General features: G+C 33.1%; 1 protein-coding gene across 1 annotated transcript; it reads left to right on the top strand.

The window, feature by feature from the left end:
* Window positions 1–4,078: 4,078 nt before the first annotated feature.
* Window positions 4,079–15,480, top strand: LOC142228186 (acyl-CoA Delta-9 desaturase). The gene is made up of 5 exons (XM_075298540.1): window positions 4,079–4,221; window positions 13,273–13,561; window positions 13,736–14,072; window positions 14,136–14,479; window positions 14,535–15,480. The coding sequence occupies exons 2-5, from the start codon at window positions 13,273–13,275 to the stop codon at window positions 14,783–14,785; spliced, it is 1,221 nt and encodes a 406-aa protein (XP_075154655.1). The 5' UTR covers window positions 4,079–4,221; the 3' UTR covers window positions 14,786–15,480.
* The last annotated feature ends 8,114 nt before the right edge of the window (window positions 15,481–23,594 follow it).

The following is a 23,594-nucleotide window of genomic DNA, read 5'->3' as shown; positions in this document are numbered from 1 at the left end:
GCTATGAAAATGCTGCTTTTCAAGCCACAGGTACAGATGGCTTGCCAAACCAGATATTTCTTTGCGAACTTTGACAGTTTTATGTGCTTGAAAATATCTGCTACCTTTCCCCTTCCTTTTGCCGTATAAAACTCCTGTCCCGGAAGCTGCTTGTAGTCGGCTTTGCCGTAGGTTTCGTCGTCCATTACCACGCAGTCAAACTTCGTCAGCATCGTCGTGTACAGCCTCCGGGATCGCGCTTTGGCCGTCGTATTTTGTTTATCATCGCGATTTGGAGTCACTACCTTCTTGTAAGTCGATAGTCCGGCTCGTTTTTTGGCCCGATGCACGGTTGTAGACGATACACCCAGCTTATTTGCGGCATCTCGGAGAGAGAGGTTAGGGTTTCGCTTGAAACTACCGGCAACTCTCTTTGTCGTCTCAGCGGCTTTCGGTTTTCGATTTCCCCCCGATCCAGACTTCCTGGCTGTCGACAAACGTTCCCCAAACACTTTAATTACATTTGTAACGGTTGATTTGGCAACTTGTAGCGATTTTGCCAGCTTTGCGTGCGAGTAGCTCGGATTTTCGCGATGCGCGAGCAAAATTTTGATACGCTGCTCTTCTTGCTTGGACGGCATTTTGACAACTGAAGAGTGACTTCCAAAATCAAAATAGGAGCAACATTCTACACACACACACCTTCAAAATGAGGGGTATTCAGGTTTTTTAAATGCAAAATTGAAAGAAATACGTCAAGTTTATATTAACCAAATTTTGACAGTATCACCCTTTAATTGCAAGTTTTTACTGGGAAAAATGTTTTTACTGTGAAATGTAAACGAAGGACTACCAGTAAAAATTTGTGATAGTAATCAAAATGTATCGAGTAGGCAAACAGAGCTAATATGATTTAAATATTGTTATAGTCTCACAGAAGTAGAATTAAAATGAATACAATTAAAATAATATGCATTTTAAGTGAAATAAAACCTTTAAGTTTCCAAAATTCAATCAAAAATGTAACTTTTGATACAAAATAAATTTAGCTTTTTTTCTAGCTATTTTTTAGAATATTTTACTTTTTTTGGCAAATCTAGCGGTTTTTGCTGAAACATTTCTGGCAACGCTGCGCTCTAGCATGATAGTCTTTTATTTTTCTTATTAATAGTATTAAAAACTTAATTTAATTTCATGAAACAATTAAAAAAAAGAGATCGGAAAAATATCAGTGGGTATGCACACTGAAAAAAAAGTGAACTGTTTTATAGGAAGAATGAACTTCCTCGCAAGAAAATTGAACTAAATTTTACTCCACATTTTGAGATTTCCACGTTGTTAAAACCAGGAAATTTTAATGCCCTATTGTAGTTTTTAACTGCAGTTCACGAAATTACATCCTCTCATAGAAGAAAAAATTAACTAAAGTAAAGAAGAAAATCGTTGACGCCAAATCATGCCCATTTTAACCATACGGTAGTTCATTCTTACTATTTGGGAATCGTACGAAGATCTTCTTTTGCTTTAGTTCATATTGAACTTAAATGTCAGTTGTGTAGAATAAATGTCAGTTGTGTAGAATAAATGTCAGTTGTGTAGATCTATTCTCTTTGTTTACAAGTATTTTTTCGTCCCTATAACTATATGCCGTCAATTTCAATAGATTTTCTGCAATGACAGTTGAAAAATAGTTGTCACAACCAAATGTCTCTTCTTAGAACAATTAAACAATTTTGACAATTTTAAGTCGGTTGATACGACCTACTTTAAACCCATTTGTAATCATCATTTAGTAAATATGGTACTCCCAGCAAAAAGTCATTTCATATTTTTGTTCAAATGTCATTTTTATTACTTCAAAGTTGTTTGGCCCGAAGGTATTCAAGCGGACTGAATCTTGTTCACCCTCTACCATGGACTACATAAAAATATTACTCGCAATGATGAATACTGTCAAGAAAAAGGCGGGTTTTGCTTTAGCAAACGTTATGAAGATCGGATTAAGTAATTTTTTTTTAATATTATTCTATGGTACTTAGTTATATAATAATACAAATACGGTAATAGATTTGATTTAAAAATGGCGTTTATAAATATTTAAAAAATGCACGAAATTATACCCTTTTATACACATTATGAATTCTGGGACAATATGTATCTGTTTTCTATTTGCGCCAAAAATTTTGTTTTCTCCCCTTCCAAAAATAATATTTTGCTCTAGTTCAATCGTCGCACAAGGTAGTGCATTTTCAGCCAACGTGTACTTTTTTAGGCTTTCGAAGAGATTCGAAAGCCTTTAACAAAATTACAACGTTGGCGATACCCGTTGTCCAAACTCTAATTGAGTCACACATTTTTGGGTAAAAACCCCAAGAATATTTTATTCCTACATAGAAAGGCTTGGAAACTATAGACTAGGATATGAAAAATATTAAATAATTAAAAAATATTAAATAATTGGAATGCTTCTATCGTAGTACCACTCGCTGATTCCACACTGAAAGCATAGTTCTCTTTTCTGAGGAATGAAATTTTGGACAAACCTAATTTTCTGTTGACACTAAAGAATTTTCTTTAAGAGTAAATAAAAAAATGAAGACAATAGTTACGTTGTCTGCCATAAAGAAAATATTTTACAAAAATCGCTTCTGTAGCATATACCCCAAACACATTTTGCTTCAAGCATATATATTTTCAGGATTGTTCAAACATATTATGTTTCACCTTCGGCATACACTGGTAGAGAAAAATTTTAATTAAATTTTCTTGTGTATATATATTTTTAAGGCGCCAATTGGCTACTTCCATTCTTTTACTTGCAGCTTACTCTCTAGCTCTCTCTTTCTAAACACATATATTTTTATAAGCTATTTCCAAATTAATATATGTTTGCATCCAAACATATTATATTTACAAAAATGTTATGTCCCAAACATAGTATATTCTAACATATATGTGGCAAACATGTTATGCGAGCTTATGAACATTATATGCTTGCACTTAAAAAAGCATATGAAAAACAGCCTTTTTCGTCCGTGTACATTAAAAATGAATTTTATTTGTCTAAAAATTCATTCAGTATGAAAGTAATTTTTCTTTGGGTGCATTAAAAAGGTAAAAAGGTATTTCTACAGAGCGGTAAATTCCTCCCAATATCTTAATGAATATGTACTTGACCAGTAGTAATTTCCACCACACAACTTCATAGAACTCAATGAAATGATCAAAGAAAAGAAAAGATCGAAACCCAAAAATCCAAAACAAAGGGAAATGTGAGTCAACACCGCATAAACCGCCATCTAAAGAATATTAACTGTATAGGTTACGATAGTCATACAGTTAGCCCGTCAGATACAAGATCAACTTGACCGCAGACAACAAAAAACACAGGCTATAGTGGTGGCTGGCATACGTTTGTTTGGTTTAGACAGCAATAAGGCGGACGGCAACAACGCGAAAGAATCTGCATTGCTCTTAGTTTGGCCAACGAAGAGACAAGTAATCTAACTACAAGCCAATAGACAAATAAGTGAGCCAAACTCACCATGCCGTCGTAGCCCTTGAGATCGTCGTAGAACAGATCGTTGAAGATGTAAGGTGTCGATGCTTTATGAAAACCCCAGGTTAAGATTCAACGTCAAGCAGTCCACTGTGAACGTGACAGCCATCCAAACGTCCTCTGGATACGCCGCCAGATTCAAATCAGCCAAAAAATCACTATTATTAAATGAAGTGTAACGAGTGCTGCTGCCGCCGTTAGTCATTCTTTCTTAGCAGCGCACAAGTTCTCTTAGGCATTTGCAAAGACAACGTTCCGAACTAGAAGTCGCCAGCACACATAGAACACTCGGACGCGTATTGATTATTGATCGAAAGTCTTTAAAATTCCGTGTAATTAGGCAAAGCTAAATTGTCTGCGAGCTGACTTCGTGCAGTCAGCATTTCATTTCATCGCCGCGTTTCCGAACCAACGGACACGGACGACGCCTCGTCCTATACTGAACCAATCTATTCAAACTAAATTGAAAAAAAGAACTCATAAAATATCCTTGTGCCAAATGAACAGTGATGAATTGAAAAAGAAAACTCGTGCCACCAAACAAAATATAAACAAAACAGACATTGCCTATAGCAATCGTTCGCAGAAAGTGTTTCTTCTTCGAATTACGAATTGCTCACAGCGTTATCGCCAACAAACAAATAGCCGCTAAAAGGATAACTTCTACAAAATATATTTCAAAGGTAATTGGAACCTGAAACAAGTGCAGTGAGTGAGTGGTGGTACATACAACAAAAATTATATATTTATCCAAAACGAATCCATTTCTTGTTAATATTGTCTCAAACGAGTTTTATTTGCCCTATAAGAGGATATGTTTTCGGAGAAAAGAAAAAAATAATAATTTTTTTGTGCACTTACAAGCTCTATCTGGGCTTTAGTTCATTGTGAATGCGAAAGGTAAAGAAGCATCTTAGGAGACATTAATTCGAGCTTATTTATTTGACCTTACAGAAATGCAAATTTAATTAGAAAAAAAAACCTTTTTTTCTGAAATTTAATTTCGGAGCAAAGTACCATGTTCCAGAGTGCAGTAAAAATCAGTCGGCCTTTTAAAAAAGGGTACTAAGTTCGTGTTATACATACGAAAATAAACACTAAAAAGGTCAAATATAATGCAAATTTGTCTTTTTGTTGTAAACAATAAAGATTTCACCATGAGTCCTGAACCTGTTGCTCCTTTTAAGATGAAGCATGAAACTTTCATGTATAAAATATTTGAGCGAAAATTGTGTTTTTGGTTTAAATTAATGAAACACGGCATAATTTGCAAGAATTTTCGTTGCAAATAAATTACTTTTTTAGTATTGTATGTATATTGTCAATGTGTGTTAAAAATTAGATCAATTAAATATATAGATAAATTAAAAAGAAAACATCTAGCATCTTTCAAAACTCTTTGCAAATTGTCACCTTCAATGTTATTCATTTTTAACCCAAGAGCCTATGCCAAATAGCATTAGCATGTTGAATTCAAACAGTTTTGTTTAATTGTTACACATATAAGTTGCAAGATTTGTTATGGATGTTAAACGATTATAAATGTTGAGTACTTCCAATTGTCCTTATGGGATCAGAAACCATATATCTTTCGGATGAAGTACAGAGACCGTTACAAAAAGTGTACAAAATGTTTGTTTTAATAAAGTGTGTTCTGTGTTGTTTTTATATTTCATTTTTACGTTGAAGTCGAGATTTACTTTTTTTGTAAGCCAAAAATATATAATGAAATTGTATATATAATTGCTAAAATAAAAGCTATATTGAAGCAAATACTAATATACACTTTATTATGATGCTACTAATGTACACTTTATTGTGCGACATACTGTGAGTATGTGTTCTGAAACAAGAGTTCTTCTTTGTTGAATAACGAAATTTTAGACTAACGAAGTTTTCTTTTGTCTTAAAAAAGTATGTCCGGAGAAAATAAGTTTTCTTTAGATGTGCTTCAAAAAGTACATTGACGGAAGAGTCATTTTTTTCAATTTTGCCTATGCTAAAATTACATATTTCTGTCAACTAAACACACAAATTAACTCACAATTAAGAATTTTCGCAACAATGGAAATAAAACGTAGTACTGGCCTTGAGATAGCTTTTTTAAAATTCAGATAGTTTGGCAAATATTTCAGTTTACGGTTCAGAATAATTCATGTTTTTATTACAGTACTGTCTCGAAGTGAACTCCACTTCATTCCATTGTATGTATTCGAAACCGAGAAACACTTTTTTAAGCGATAGAAGTGAATACTTGAATATCAATGAGAAAAAATTAGAACGTTCTACAATGTTCTTTATTCATAATGTGTCTTCTTGGCAATGTTCTTACATTCTAATTGGTATTCCAGAAGTTTTGAAGTATCGTATTCATTGCCAATTCGTATTTGAGAAGCTAAGTCTGAATAAATTCGAGTTTTATTCTATGCTTAAGTACAAATCGTTGTGGTCCGTGGATAAATAATCTATACGACAATATTGGAACAAATCTCAATAAAATCCACAATGATATGCTATATATAGTACTCATACAAACATAATGGGAGGAGAACTGTTCTGTTAAAAGAAAATAACGATTTTCTGCAGGAAATCTCTTTCTGTATTGAAGAATATATACCGACTGGTATAATTTAAATTCAATATGGGTTTGAATTCATTTAACTAATTAAAATATCCCATATATTATAACCTATGTTTTTAACTACTATGAACGATCAGGAGGCAAAATCATGAGTTGATCGGTCCGTATCAATACATGAAGGCCGTACTTTAAGCAAGTCTTTAATTTTTTTAATTTAAACTCGATAGAAATATTATAAACATTCAAACAACAATTTGGGAAACACTGGCTCAACCATAAAATCCCCATATTTCAATTTCTTTTTCATACACAGTCCGTTCTATGCGCAATTGGAACAATGTCGGAAACTATGAACGATTCACATTAATGCAAAGCGCCTTAAAAGGATACCCAACCGATTTAGTAAGTTCTGATGCCATAGCCATACCAATCTCATTATCTGGATAGCTACCTGGCTTACTGGGTAACTCATCTATTCGCCCACTCATGACAAAGCCCTACATTAGTATGCTAAGACATACTCCCAAATGATTGACGTTTTGCATATCAATATTAGCCAGTCCAAATAATGATCGGCAACACGGATGAGTTGAACGTTGTGCGCATGTTTGAGAAACTCATGCTTACGTGCTTTGAGCGTCGAGCATTCCAAACGATTTCCTAAAACACACCAACCAATGCGCAGACGCATGCCGCCACAACCGCATGAGCAAGAACACGGAACAAAGTCTGATTCTTTACATAACAACACCATCAATGGATCGGCAATCGCTGTCTTTCGATAATTGTTGAATAGATAAAATAGGTTTAGAATTTTTAAGTGCACATATATGTGTATTTATTATCATATTTCTTTAAACATATATGTATTAACGCATAGAATAACAATAATACAAACGACAGTATTTTATGACTATTTTATTTCCCCATTCATTCCATATAGAATAAAAGATATTACATGATACCATATACATACGTATTTATACATGAGCATAATTAACCTTGACCACTTGGATTATAATCTTTGGCTAAATACCTATTCTTAAATTCACCAAGACATAGTCCAAGAAGATCACTCTTTCTTTCAGAATGGAACATATCGTAACACATGCTCATATATCTATAGTTACCAACGACCATAGAGACGTAAAAAGATACAAAGACAAACATACTAAATTTGAAAATTGATAACATAGCAATCATCAATCACAAGATATTACCTTATTCTTCATCAGCGAATTAATTTGGTGAGGATTTCATTTCTATTTACATATCTTGCCATGTGAGAACGTTACTGTAAATTTTCAAATTTTAATATCTTCTGATTTAAAAAACATAACAACATGCATGATTACCGAAACATGAGTATTGTCTTATTATTTATGCATATCCAAATACGAAAGAAACTCAAAGAAGAAAACCAAACCAATCATTAGTTAAATATTTGGAATTGGAGGTTATGTAGCTATGTTTGTGTGAATATGTCATCGTCTATCCAAGTAACAGTATATAACACTTTCCGTCATGGGGTACAACTTAAGAATGCTTTACTAAAGATGCGTCTGCGTTCAAGATTATTGATCTGGTCTATATTGGCCAGTAAAAATGAAGTCTATTAAAGGGTTTTCATGCTTTAATTGCTACATTTGTGTTTATTGTTATGAGTACTTTTCCTAATGGTAATTCCGACTTAATAGTAAAGAGCACATTGCTCTACATGGGCGTATATTGTTTGGGCGGGGAATACGTATTGTAATGTATGCAGAAAAAAAAGTCTGCTGTTAGTAATATTAACACTTGGTTACTGCAACAAATTTAGTTCTGGCTATATTGGTCAGCAAAACTGCTGAAGCATTTTTATGAAACCTATTTGAACGGTTATGATTCAATTTAAGTTGGTAAAGCGTAATCTGAATATGTCATTTGTAGTGCAGCCAAAGGATAATTGATCCCATTAGACCTCAGTTAAAAGAAGTTTGCAATCACTTTTGGCGACTGATTATTCCAGTTCGAAAGACTATAATTCTAATATAATATACATATTTAACAAAAAATTTTTATTACAAATATACATAATTTTTTTTAAAAAAGAGTTAAATTGCAATTAGTGATTTAGCAGATATCGACTATAAAAATTCTTTGTACTTAAAGAAGCTACGAAAATATACATAGTCCACGAAGCCAAATCACTAATTATTTCAGAAAACATCTCTTAAACTAATATTATTACAGTTAAAACTTATATTCTCAAATTTTACCCTAAAATCGTGCTCAAATTGTATCATGAATTGACATACATACATGACACTCAAAAAAAAGTGAACTCTCTATTTCACTAAAGCCAATGTAACTTTATTTTAGTTCATGGAATTATTATGTTTGGAGAACGTTTCATTTACTCTAATAATTTTTTGCGTACGTTAGTTAAATGAACTAAAAAACGGGAAAAATTATACACAAGTTAATCATAAAGATTTACTAAATTCGTATTTCTCACAAAATAGTTCATTATTTCATTAAATTTGTAAATTTTACTACAAATGCGTCCATCATGAACTTCCTAGAAAAACTGGAACATTCTTGAAATTTTGAACTCCAATTTTTTTCTTCAAATTACAAAACAAGTGAAAAAATTATTGATGTCTAATAAATTTTCTCGAGTTTGTCGAAAAATATTTACTTATATTTGTGATATCGACGTGATGCCAGCGTTTGTAATACTGTTTAATTAAAATTTTATAAAAAAGATTCAAAAGTTTCTAAAATTAACCAAAATATTTCTTCCTGGTGGGTTCACTGTTTTTTCAGTGCATGAGCGTATATTGTTTGGGCGGGGAATAATGTAATGTATGCAGCAAAAAGGTATGCTGTTACTAACATTAACACTTGTTTACTGCAACAAATTTAGTTTATTTTTAAATTGTTCGGAAATTTTTAAGAAATTTGCCCAGCCCAATAAAATTTTCTTTATTTGATGTATAGTAATAATCGTGGCAATAAATGCAAATCTGAGGTTGCATACAACAACAAATAGTTCGTTGCTTTCAAACAATGTTTTACAAAAAAAAACAAAGTTACGTTAAAAATAAGATTTTGGCATAGGCTACGTTCACCTCCAAAGACAATTGAATTGAATTAGCGAGCAATTATTTTACTGATAGGTTAGGTTAGGTTAGGTGGCAGCCCGATGTATCAGGCTCACTTAGACTATTCAGTCCATTGTGATACCCCATTGGTGAACTTCTCTCTTATCACTGAGTGCTGCCCGATTCCATGTTAAGCTCAATGACAAGGGACCTCCTTTTTATAGCCGAGTCCGAACGGCTTTCCACATTGCAGTGAAACCACTTAGAGAAGCTTTGAAACCCTCAGAAATGTCACCAGCATTACTGAGGTGGGTAATCCACCGCTGAAAAACTTTTTGGTGTTCGGTCGAAGCAGGAATCGAACCCACGACCTTATGTATGCAAGGCGGGCATGCTAACCATTGCACCACGGTGGCTCCTATTATTTTACTGATGGAAAAATATTTCTAAAATATGAATTAGTTCTTTTGGAGAAAAAAAAACAGTTACAGTTTTTCTAGAATGAATAAATTTTAATAAAAATGTTTTTATAATTTTTTAAAATTTAGAAGGTTGAAATTAGAAGGTTTTACAATTTTAACAATTTTTATCCCCAAATTGTTACTTCAAAATATGGATTTTTTTAATAACAGAAAAAAATATTTTTTCTTTGACAAGAAGTATTCGTTTATTTGTATCATATTCCAATAACTCGTAGTAAATATTTTTTCTTTGACAAGAAGTATTCGTTTATTTGTATCATATTCCAATAACTCGTAGTAAACTATTTTAGTTAAAATTTTCTAAAATAAACCTACATTTTCATTCATGGTGAGACCGACCACTCTTTAACACCTTTCCGCACTATTTTATAGATTCTTTATCTATTTTGCTTCAATCCATAACAAGCAAACAATCTAATCAAACACTAAACATTGAATTCTCCTTCATAAAAACTGGTCGAACCGATCTAATGTACAACATAAATTCAATTCAATATTGTGCTGGTTCAAGATCGCAAAATGTTGGTTATATTTACACATTGGACTTGTAGCACAAACAACAGGTTCTCGAGGTGATGTACCAGTTATTTTACTTTAGATAAATGCAAACTTAAAGCAACAAATGCATCAATTAAAGTTTCACCTAAAGAACTTTTTGTTACCTTCCAAGTTCAATATAAAGTGAGTGTCACACGTTCAAACGAGTAAATAAAACCCTGACTTATTAATTAATTGATAGTCAAATTTAAATATATGAACTATAGAATTCTAGAATATGTGACATTGGATAGGTAGGTGATCAAATATATTTACTCGCTCTATTTACACCGACTACCACGACGACCAGGTATTTCTCTATCCGCGTAATGTTTCCAAAAACTTCTCATATAAAGCAATGACCTACTAACCGTCTAAAACACAGCAAGAGTTTCAGGTTTTCTATGTATGCCCAGCATCCACAGCTCTTATTGAACGACGAAGAAGAACAGGAAGTAGATGGGTTCCAATACCATCGCATATGAAGCTTATTTCCGCATTGTCAGCTCTTTGATTGTGTTAAGAATTCATTAACTGACCGAAATTCAAGCTTTTAATGAATTCTCTTTTCTAAAAGAATTAATAATAGCTATTATGTTTATCATAAACAGATGGAAACAAATTGAAAAATGATTCACAACTTGTTTACATCGAAATAAAATCTGTATATTTTTACATAGAGCTGATATGAAGTAAATTGATGTTACTCCACAAAAATTTCTTTTTAAGAGAATCTCGGGATCCCACATTTTTTCATTTTCGATGAAGTTCTATTGGACCAGTCTTAATGAATTCTCTTTTCTAAAAGAATTAATAATAGCTATGATGTTTATCATAAACAGATGGAAACAAATTGAAAAATGATTCACAACTTGTTTACATCGAAATAAAATCTGTATATTTTTACATAGAGCTGATATGAAGTAAATTGATGTTACTCCACAAAAATTTCTTTTTAAGAGAATCTCGGGATCCCACATTTTTTCATTTTCGATAAAGTTCTATTGGACCAGTCTTAAAACATACGACATTTCGGGGTTTAAAGTCAAAATTTCAATTTTGGACAATTAAAGAAAAGAAAAATAACAAAACAATAAAAATAAAATTAAAAATTTCAACCCCATGGATTTGAGCCTGTGTCTGTTGACTTTTGCATTTCCATGGAAGTTTTTTTTGAGAAGGTTTTGTAAATTACTAAAATATTCCATCGAATTCAAGGTGTTTGTGGCTGAATGTGCTAATGCTTCATCTAAAATTCATTGGTGTGCAAGGTTGCACTACTTCCGGATCACAAGTTGGGGATCCAAACTACTTTTTTGGAAGCTCTTTTTTTGCTGGGAAGTATATAAAAATTTAGTTTGGTGTTTTATCCAATTAAACACGTCAAGTTGGTATTGAAGACATTTTTGCATATTTGAACTCCAATTTTTTCATCAAACTACGAAGTTTTATTTAACAAACAAAAAAAAAAATAATTATGTCTAAAAAATTTTCTTGAATTTGTCGAAAAAGATTTACTTGCTTTTGTGATATCCGCGTCATATAGACGTTAGTAATACAGTGTAGTTCAAATTTCCTAAATTTAACCTACATTTTGCTTCCTGTGGGTTCACTGTTTGAGTGTATGTTCGAATATACCCATGCTTTTCACATATTGGATATATCATAAAAGAATGCAGTCGGTCAATGAAATGAAAATGAAATGAATCTTAGTAAATTAGCAGGGAGCCACCGTGGTGCAATGATTAGCATGCCCGCCTTGAATACACAAAGTCGTGGGTTCAAACCCTGTTTCGGCCAAACAACAAAAAGTTTTTCACCGGTGGATTATCCCACCTCAGTAATGCTGGTGACATTTCTGAGTGTTTCAAAATTTCTCTAAGTGGTTTCACCACAATGTGGAACGCCATTCGTACTCGGTTATAAAAAGGAGGTCCCTTGTCATTAAGCTTAACATAGAATCGGACAGCACAATGGACTGAATAGTCTAAGTGAAATATCGGGCTGTAAATTATAGAGGTATAAAAAATAAATATTTCCACACTAAAAGAAAGTTGTTAGTAAATACAGCTAAAATCTGCTACAATAGCCAAATAATTATATATAATAGTAAAATTTGACTGCTACTTTTAACTTAGATTACCCTAAAACATATTTTGGTTTTGCTGAAATAAACCAAAACGGCATATAGACGCCTTGACAACACAATCGAATCTGCATCATAAGTAATTAGCTATATTATAAGCTAATAATAATAAATCACATATTTTAGCCCATGCATATTAGGCTCAAAATCTACTAAATGTAGATTTTAAGTCTATTTTTAATAAGGCGTATGACATTTGAAATCTGAGTAAAGTCGATTTTGGAAGTTTAATGTGAATGAGATATTACTTAATCTTAAAAATTAAAAAAAAAAAATTGGTGGAAAACCGATATGTATGTACATACGCTGTACCACAGCATAAAGGGTTTTTTTAAGATCTTAGTAAATTTTCCATTACATATAATCCCGTTCCGAAATTCGGAGATTTTCGAGACGGGATTAATCCCAATTTTTTATTTTGAATCCCGGAATTTTTTTGGGATTCCGAAAAAATCCCCGGATTCTATATTTTGATATCCCGAATGACAGCCGTACTATATTGACATGAGCTTTAATATAGTCCCACAAAAAATAGTCTAATGGCATTAAATCGCACGATGTTCACTCGGCTATCACCATTGTTACGCATGCTGTGTGGCATGTGTCACCATCTTCTTGAAACCACATATCACGCAAATCAAGCTCTTGTATTTTGGGCAAAACAGAATTGGATATCATCTCACGGTAGCGCTCACCATACACATTACTTTCGATTAGCATAAACCGCTCCAGACTATTCCTGGATTTTTGTAATGCTTCTGACATATCTCTGCTTATTTACGTACCCATTTGAACACATTTTGATAATAAAATTCCCCCAAGCCATTGAGTGGCGAAAAATGCTGCCGAAAATTTTACCCCTGTATAAAGATATAAGATTAAATTTAAATATTTTTTTTCAGATGGCGCCAAATATAATAGGAAGTACTTTCATTTTAGCTGAAACCGCTATTACCAACACAGATTCTAACAACAACAAAGCCATAAACTCTACAGCGTCTACAAACCCAGCGGCAACCAGCGGGATTGTGAAAACCAGTACCATTAACAAGCAGGATGTCGAAAACAAAAAACCCTACGAAGTGGAAATAGTTTGGCACAATATCTTGCTGTTTATTATATTACATAGTTCCGCGCTGTATGGCCTATATTTAATTTTTGCGGAAAATGCCTATATTGAATTCGCGCTATGTAAGTATTAACTATGCTCTTATTATCGTAGTTTATCCGGTATGTATATCTATACAATAAGAATTTAGGATGTGCGTCTATGGAGAAATTCACTAAAGGCGCATACCTGAATATGATATTCGTTCTTTATGTCTCAAAAGGTCTAAACTTAACTGACATACATTTTTATTCTAGCCTACATTTGTCTATTCATGGGAGGAATGGGTATTACCGCTGGAGTTCACCGTTTATGGTCTCATCGCGCTTACAAAGCCAAGGTACCCCTACGCATTTTCCTTATGCTTTGCCAATCACTGGCTTTTCAAAATAGCATATACGAGTGGACTCGGGATCATCGGGTTCATCACAAGTTCACCGACACCGACGCAGATCCTCACAACTCGCGACGAGGATTTTTCTTTGCTCACATGGGTTGGTTGTTGTGTAAGAAGCACCCGGATGTGAAGGAAAAAGGCAAACAAATCGATATGAGTGATTTGAAATCTGATCCAGTGGTAATGTTTCAAAAAAAGTAAGATACCAATTTACATTTCAATGTGGAACACGCAACTATAGTCTTCTTGATCTAATTTAGGTACTACTTCATTATTATGCCCATTTGCTGTTTCGTTTTGCCGGCGCTCTTCCCTTATTACTACCTAGGATCGTCTCTGAAAGTGTGCTTCTTTGTATCATCCATGCTTCGGTACTGCATTTCTTTGCATGGTACATGGTTAGTAAACAGTGCTGCTCACTTTTATGGAATGAAGCCGTATGACAAAAACATTAGTTCAGTTAATAATAAAGTGGTGTCGACAATCACCTTCGGTGAAGGATGGCATAACTACCATCATGTATTCCCCTGGGACTACAAAGCAGCTGAATTGGGAAATTATTATAACTGGACAACAGCCTTCCTAAATTTAATGGCTAAAATTGGTAAGTGAGAAAGAAAGAGTTTCAATTAAATCTATAATATGTATTTTTTATGTAGGCCAAGCATACGATTTGAAGACAGTTTCGGATGAAATGCTTATTAAAAGAATTCAACGTACCGGAGACGGCTCCCATCCATTGAGTGCAGATTTGAATAACAACCTGCTATCCGGAAAAGGCATAACCGCTGAAATGTTGGCCAAATTAGATCATGAAAATGAAGAAACCATGGTATGGGGTTGGGAAGATAAGGATGTGAGCGAGGAAGATCGCAAATGTGCCAAAATAATTGAAAAGAAAGATGACTAGTTCTCAGTAGAATTAAGAGAAATACATCATTAGAATCGAAGGCTTTAGGTCATCTATAAGGTTCAGGAGTACATATTTAAATTAATTTTTATTTAAATTGGTGTCTGTTACTTTCGTACATCCTAGCCAACCTTATAAGCTCCCTGCAAGAAAAACACAATTTTGTACCTTATCGCAAATCCGACTACAGTTACACATGCGCACTCCCGTCTTGCAAAATTTTCAGCGGCTATGGACAAACCCATAGAATGCATGTACAAGGAGGTTTCTTTAGTTTTAGATATTCTTAGCTTTAAATCATAGTTTCATAAGTACCACCATTGTCTGGACGCCAGACTATCAGTACATGTTCCACATATGTACTATTGGTATGCTGACCACCCTTACGTTTTTGTGTAATTACTTCCTCATTGATTTGCACAATGGCCCGACAAATAATAAGGGAAAAACCCCATAACCCCTCCTTAGAGAGTTAAGTATGTTCTGTTTATAGTTTTAAGATACATTAATGTCATTTGTACATTTCAGTTTACATAATAACCAAAAATTCGAATATACTCATAATTTTAAAAAAGAAAATATAGAAAAAATCAAAAAAAAATAAATAAATATCAGTTTCCATTTTTTCTTGCACTTAGTCTAGCGGAAAAATGAGAGAAAAAAACTGATACAAATTTTAAAAAATAAAAACAAAATTCAACTCGTTTTGTTAATTTGGAAATGGTAACTTGAAACCGTCTCAACCTTTTTTATTAATGTATGCCTGTTTTAGTAACCATTATTTAATAATTTTGAAGCCTATAATACACAGTACAATTTTGGAAACTCAATATATTATCAAATATTTCCCAGCCAACATTTTAAAGTTCGATTTTATCCCCATCGTTGTCATACACCCAAAGAAATTTGTTAGTAGGGACAGCAGAAAAGTCTGCTAAAACAGCAGAAAGTACAAAAATATAACAGCAAACATCGACTGCTGTTTTTAGCAGACTTTTTTCTATGAGTGTATATACTTTTGTGCATCGTTATTTCGATCGTCTAGGGAAATGGGAATAATGGGAATTATCGCCTATGCTTAATTCTTAAAGAAAAGAATTATATTTGTAAAAGTTTATATATACTGACGGAACCAGGCCCGCTTCGCAGCGCTTTCCTAACCAAAAATTAATTTTCTGACATTTCGTTTTGATTTTTCGGAAAGAGTCAATTCCAAATATTAACTTTCGGCATTTGTTTTTGTGTTGTTCGTAAACAGCACAGTTACTCGATTTTGGTCACAATTTTTTGATAAAACATCAATATTGTGTAAAATTGGAAAACTCAAAAAAGGAAATCGGAAGAGAACGAAATCGTACTCTTATTTTCATTTTATTTATTTTAGACTTGTAATACAAAATACTTCGCGGCCAATAAATATATTACATAGAATTCTTAAACCATTGTCGTTGTTTTTGATTTCAGCTTAAAACCATGCTTTCACTAAACTACAAGTGTAGCTTAACCAACAGAGGAAAAGAATGTTTGTCAAATTTATTTGGGCAATGCCCTATATAAGGTTGGGGTGGACGCACGTTTCGGAATTACCACATTCCTCATCAGCATTCTCTACTTGCAGCAAAACTATCAACCAATGGTTAGGTTAGGTTAGGTGGCAGCCCGATGTATCAGGCTCACTTAGACTATTCTGTCCGTTGTGATACCACATTGGTGAACTTCTCTCTTATCACTGAGTGCTGCCCGATTACATGTTAAGCTCAATGGCAAGGGACCTGCATTTTATAGCCGAGTCCGAACGGCGTTCCACATTGCAGTGAAACCGCTTAGAGAAGCTTTGAAACCCTCAGAAATATCACCAGCATTACTGTGGTGGGATAATCCACCGCTGAAAAACTTTTTGGTGTTCGGTCGAAGCAGGAATCGAACCACGACCTTGTGTGTGCAAGGCGGACATGCTAACCATTGCACAACGGTGGCTCAACCATTAACCAATTATCAGAATAAATTCAGGCAGTTCCCTAAACCCACAAGTGAACCACACTTGAACCTTCCGAAAAAAGTTTTAAATGATAGCCAGCTTATGCCTGAGTATACAAATGTAAATAAAAAAAATAATATACAATGGAATTATAACTTATTCTAATATTAGCAACAATAGCAGATCCCCAGCTATAACAAACGATAAGAATCTACAAAATAGCAGTAAGTATTAGAGATAAAAGGTACCTATAATAAGCAAAATAGCAGTATTAGAGATAAAAGGTACCTATAGTAAGCAAATATTTGTAAAATTGAAATAAAAGTTATCAAATGTCATTCGAATAATAATTCAACAGTTTAAGGTGAAACACGTTATTAGAGTGAGAAAAAGACTCGTAGATCATAAGGCAAACTGTTCCAACTTTGTGCAATTCTGATAACATATTTCCTTGCATAGAGTGATCTAACAACCCTATTAATCAAAATTTGAGGGTTCCTCGTAAATCTCGAAAATTTTAATTTCCTATATAGAGAACGAGGACCACCCGCGCTGACTATTTATATATAGAAGAAAGTCAAATTTCCAAATCTCACCACCCAATATATTATGTGACTCATTAAGTTTAGTACTAAGATCACGTTTTCGCACTGTTATACTCCATATAAAAAAACGTTAGCGCGGAATAAATGCGAAATCTTTTTTATGAGCATTTTCCAACAAATATGTATACAACCCTGGATTTTTCGCAAGAAAAAATAGGCAAGCATATTATTTCGCATAAATAAGTTAACATCCCTGGGTTTGAGACCCTATTTACGAAGATAGATGAAGATATTCGGTTTTCGCAGAAACGAACTTAGTACTAAGCATTAGGAGAGATTTCGCCATTCTAAATCTGACATGAAGAGGTCAATATATGTTAGCAGTATATATACGTCGCAGTGCTGCCCATACACGTCCTGATACCAAATTGACATGATGGTCAAAGTTTGGACACCATGCACCAAAAGTTCGAAAGAGCGGGCACAATAGTAATAGGCCTAAGATCTTCAGGTCCTCGATTATGGCTACCCTTAGGAATTGGGACTACTCGTCCAGTCTCCCAAGCCAAACGAAAGGCAGATCTGGTAAAAACCATGTTAAATAAATCCAAAATGTAAGAAGAAACCTAGGGAAATACTAATTTAATAAAATATATCGAAATTCCATCCACGCCTAATTATGTGACTTAACTTCGCGCAAAGCGTCATAAACCTCATCTTCGTAAACGCAACGGAAGGAACCCCCATTAAGAGAATCTGGAAAGAACTCCAACTCCTGATCGTCTTGAAAATCAATGCCGTTACCCGCGAAATATTCGTTAATTTCATCAGCGTCATACGCAATATCCCTATGACCCGAACCAACACAACCACACCCTCAAAAAAAATCGCTTCTCTAACATATGTTCCAAACATATTTTGCAGGAAACACATATATTATTGGATACTGCAGAAACATTAATATGTTTGTTTTATCTGAGCGTATTATATGTTTGGAAGCATTTTGAGTCCAAAAATAGTATATGTTTGGAAGAATTCCCCAAAGAAGATTGTGCTCATTCCCTCACATAATTTTCACTACCACGAAATTTTTGAGTTCTTCGCATCTTTTTCTGTAATACAAATATGCTGTTTTTTCTTTCAAATGTCTATTCTCTTGGTTCCGAATGTATATTCTCTTTATTCTGAATACTCATTCTAATATTCAAATTAAATAGTAATTAGACTTAAGCATATAAAATTTATGGCCTTATCATGAAACAGTTTTCCGAACCAACATACAAGCGGTTTCACAGAAATTGCTCTCATTTCATTCTATCGCTGTGTTATGTTGATATCTTTTTATTCAACCATCCCGGTTTCCATCTCTATTTATTTCTCTATACTAACTCTCTCTCTCTCTGGCGCTCTTTGAATAAAGTATCACAACATATATATGTTTACTCGAAATTTGTAAATTTATATATGTTTACATTCACACATATTATTTTTATGAAACATTCATGCCCCAAACATAATATATTCTAACATATTAACATATGTATCCCAAACATTTTGTGTTAGTTTAGGAACATTACATGTTTGCACTTAAATATATTGTGTTTAAAAATTGTGCCCGAAACACATTTTGTTTATATCGGAACATATTAAAAACATATTTTTCTAACAGTGCAGACGTACGTAGAATATTCCAAAATCTTGCCGAATTACGTACGTAGAATCAAAGATTATCTGAAATAACAAGATGTCTATATGCTTCCTCTTTTTTTCCAATAGACTCATGAGTTTAGGTCCATACATGTATGAGAGAGTTGGAAAAAAATGGGTATGATGTTATGAATTTAAAAAAGAAAAGAAAATGAAGAATTTTCAATTGGGTTAATATGTCTGTTTCTGCACTCTTTTCATTCAACATTTATGCCAAAAGAAATTACTTCAAGTAAATTGTGTTTATTTTTATTTTGTTGTGTCTTTATTGGTACTTTACAAATTACATTGCCATACAAGACATAATGCCTAATATGGTTTATTTATTTATAATTATATGATGATAATAATGGCAATTTTAACGGCTAAACTGGAACTTAATACCCACCTTAAGTCATTAAATCATTAAGAGATGTCTATTATGCTCCCTGGTGTTCTTTCTACGTTAAGTTTTCTACAGTTTTTCTGCGAAAATAGGAATTTTTACTTTACAGTTTTAATTTTGGAAACACGGCCAATTCAAAATGTTTTCTTTTTTAACTTCTTTATTTGTCAATTGTTGCTTTCTTATCTCTTTTTGTTCGTGTTTTTATCTAAACAAAAGTCACAAATTATTATACATTATTGGTCCCCCGAACACAGCTATTTAGACACATGATTGTTACGAATACAATTTTAAAGAGGAATTGGAGAAAATGTTGCAAAGAAACCTTCCAACAAGCAAATTAGAGTCATTTTTACAACTTTTCGACTAAGAAGTTGCGATTTTACAAGGAAAATATTGGTATTTTGACCATTTTTGTCGAAATCAGAAAAACATATATATGGGAGCTATATCTAAATCAGAACCGATTTCAACCAAATTTGGCACGCATAGCAACAATCCTAATTCTACTCCCTGTGCAAAATTTCAACTAAATCGGAGTTAAAAATTGGCCTCTGCACCCAGAAAAAAGTGCCTTCGAAACTAAAGGAAAAAATTTTCATCAATATAGTTTATCCATTTTATTTCCATTAAGGTAAATTTTTGTGAAAAATAATAAAATTTACTCGTTTCTGCAAAAAAATCCTAAACTGTAAGCAGTTAGGAATAGTTCATTAACTAGAATAAGGCATGGAATTTTACTCATACTATTTTCTTCGCTGGGTATAAGAATTTACTACTGAAAAAGAAAATTTTATTCACCGATAACAAAGCATTCGTAAAAATAAACAAAAACCGAACTAAAACCAAGTTTCCTCAAAATTAGTAAAATTTCTTATAAAATGATAATTGCGACTTCCTTTATAATAGAAAGTTTTTCATACATACGAACAACACTTGGCATAGAAAAATATTTTAGTTCATTCGTACTAAGAAGTATGAAATCCTTTCAAAACTTAAGGAAACACACTTGTTAGAATATAGGAAATTTTCCTAAATTTCTATTGTCTACCTGTAATCGATACCTGTCATCGTAATCGATGTGTTTGCGCGTGGGTGTAATCGATATATTTGCGCGTCGGTTGTTTTTTTAGTTGGAATCGCGTTGTTTCGGAGAGATTGTTAAAAAATAATATGGTAAAATAATATAATAAATAACAAATAAAATATATAAAATATTTGTTATTTTAAATTAGTGAGAAAAATTTTCGTTTTTTTAAATAAATCTATCAATGTTCGTGATAGTGTATAAAGAAAGAAAACACCAGCAGAATAACAACCCTTTCATTTGTCTTCATTTTGGAATCTTCAATTATCAGGTAATATTCAGTGACGCTAACCTTTTGCAAAAAAAATGTTTTATGATTTTTTATATTTGTAGGTATTGAAATTGTAAAAGGAGGACAAAATCGTTAGGCAGCAACTTATTAAAAGTGAAAAGTACAAGAAGAAGAAAAAGTGCGTTTTACAGTTGATAATATCACACGGAAATTGGAAATAGTGGAATAATAAACTAATATTTCAAAGAGATTCGATGCTGTTGATTCTTAATAAATATATTCAATATATTAATAAAACATGTCTTTTATTGAAGATAAAATTGCTTATAGAAATAAATAAAATTGTATTTAAAAACGAAGGTAAGCAGTTCTAATTATGAAGTAAAAGTTTTACCACAAATGTGTAAGATTTGTCGAAATGAATGAAAAAATTTCAATAAAATCATTCCATATATGAATTCAAATTAGTTAAATTTTTTCATTCTGTAGTATAGTGGTATATAAATATAGGAAAATGTTAACTAATATATGGAATGCATTATTCCTAATTTCTACGAAAATCACATCGTTCAAACAAATAAAAATGTCTTTGGCGCTATACGAAGTTCAACTTTCTTCACAATGAGTTCATTTTAACTTAAAGAAGGGGTCACTTTTTTCTGGGAGTGTGGTCATATGAGTGTAAATCGGGCGAAAACTATATATGGGAGCTATATCTAAATCTGAACCGATTTCAACTAAATTTGGCACGCATAACTACAATGCTAATTCTACTCCCTGTGCAAAATGTCAACTAAATCGGAGCAAAAAATTGGCCTCTGTGGTCATATGAGTGTAAATCGGGCGAAAGCTATATATGGGAGCTATATCTAAATCTGAACCGATTTCAACCAAATTTGGCACGCATAGTTACAATGCTAATTCTACTCCCTGTGCAAAATTTCAACCAAATTTGAGTAAAACTCTGGCTTCTGGGACCGTATTAGTCCATATCGGGCGAAAGATATATATGGGAGCTATATCTAAATCTGAACCGATTTCAATAAAATTTTGCACATTTGACTATACTACCAATTGTACACCTAGTGAAAATTTTCAACCAAATTGGGGTAATACTCAGGCTTCTAGGGCCGTATAAGTGCATATCGGGCGAAAGATATATATCGGAGCTATATCTAAATCTCAACCGATTTCTTCCAAAATCAATAGGGTTCTACTTTGACCCAAAACACATACTTGTGCCAAATTCGAAGTCGATTGGGCTTAAATTACTACCTAATCCCTTGGTTACAAAAATGTGTTCACGGACAGACGGACATGGCTATATCGACTCAGGAGCCCACCCTAAGCATTTTTGTCAAAGACACGATTTGTCTATCTCGTCTCCTTCTGGGTGTTGCAAACATATGCACTAACTTATAATACCCTGTTCCACAGTGTGGCGCAGGGTATAACAAGAGGCAATTTGGACATCTTGTTATAATTACAAAGTCTTTGCGTAGAATATTCCAATATCTTGCCGAATTAACGCCGCCAAAAAGACCCGTATAAAATGTCCGTCTCTCCTTGCGAATCATACCCTTAGCCCTATTCCGTTGTTTGCAGTAAGTCCTCCAAAGTGTCTCAGAACGGTAATTTAGAAGGGCTTTGTAAGCCAAATCCCTAAGCGATCGAGCTAAAGTATATGGAACATCAATCGAAAAGGATGCCAGTATAAGGGAGTGGTATGATATAGATGGACATAGGGTCTGATTACACTAGTTTACAAAATAAATTTGTTTAATGTACATTTGATGAGATGTGACTTTTGATCTGCTGAATTAGAAAAAAAATTTAATTTTTTTATGGAACAGTTTTTGAGATATCCCGTTATTTTTAGTTTTTCGCTCTTTTTTCACTAAACAAGTTAGAAATGTCCGATTATATCGTTGTTGATACTTAAATATAATAGGAAACTTCTAACTTGAGATAAATTTGCTTAATGAAAAAAGAGCGAAAAACTCAAAATAAAGGGATATCTCAAAAACTGTTCTATAAAAAATTTTTTAACATTTTTTTCGAATTCAACAGATCAAAACACATAAGAAAAGTCACCTCTCATCAAAATTTTCAGTGTAAGCTAGTGTTACAGTCTAGAACAGAACTACCACTCGAAAAAATAATCTATCAAAGAAATTGATCGCGTTCTAAGATCAAAATGTGTAGACCTTCCCACACATATCAAAGTGCAACCAATTAAAAAAATCATCAAGAACTTCTGTTGAGAACGCGATTTTCTCAACTTGACCTAATCCTTTGAAAAAATGTTTGGAAAATTGTTGAAACTTAGCATTTTTCTAGCATTGGTGTTTATTCGGATGTTCTTGATAGAATAGCAGTGCAACGATGTTCTGGATAGATCATGCAAACTTTGAGAAATTATTAAGTAGCGATGCATTTCAATTTGAGGATAACAGTTGATAAATTATTGATAATGGTGGGTACTATGTTCAGTTTTCGAGTCGAAAATCACGTTATCTTCGCGATTACTTTTCCTGAAATAATCAAAATTATAAATGAAAATACACATATTCCTGCAAAGTCTTGCCGAAATCTAGATGAACAAGAAACTGCACCTCAATTAATCTATCTGCTTTATATTGAACTGTTTTAATAAACTAACCGCGAAAACGGGAAAAGCGAACATAGTACTTACCTTAGGGCCAGTTTCTCAATATCTTGTTATTATTTATCGTGTCGATAAAACAGCTGATCCCATACAAAAATTTTACTAACCGGAGGTCTATCCACCGGTTAAAATTAATCGGAGGATGAGAAACTGGCCATTAATGTGTTTAATTCTACTGTTGAGGGTAATGTCTGTTTTTTGTTGAGA

The sequence above is a fragment of the Haematobia irritans genome, chromosome 1 (assembly GCF_050003625.1).
Source record: "Haematobia irritans isolate KBUSLIRL chromosome 1, ASM5000362v1, whole genome shotgun sequence".
NCBI lineage: Eukaryota > Metazoa > Arthropoda > Insecta > Diptera > Muscidae > Haematobia > Haematobia irritans.
Note: the sequence above shows the minus strand (reverse complement) of the source record. Positions and strands in the feature narration are given on the sequence as shown.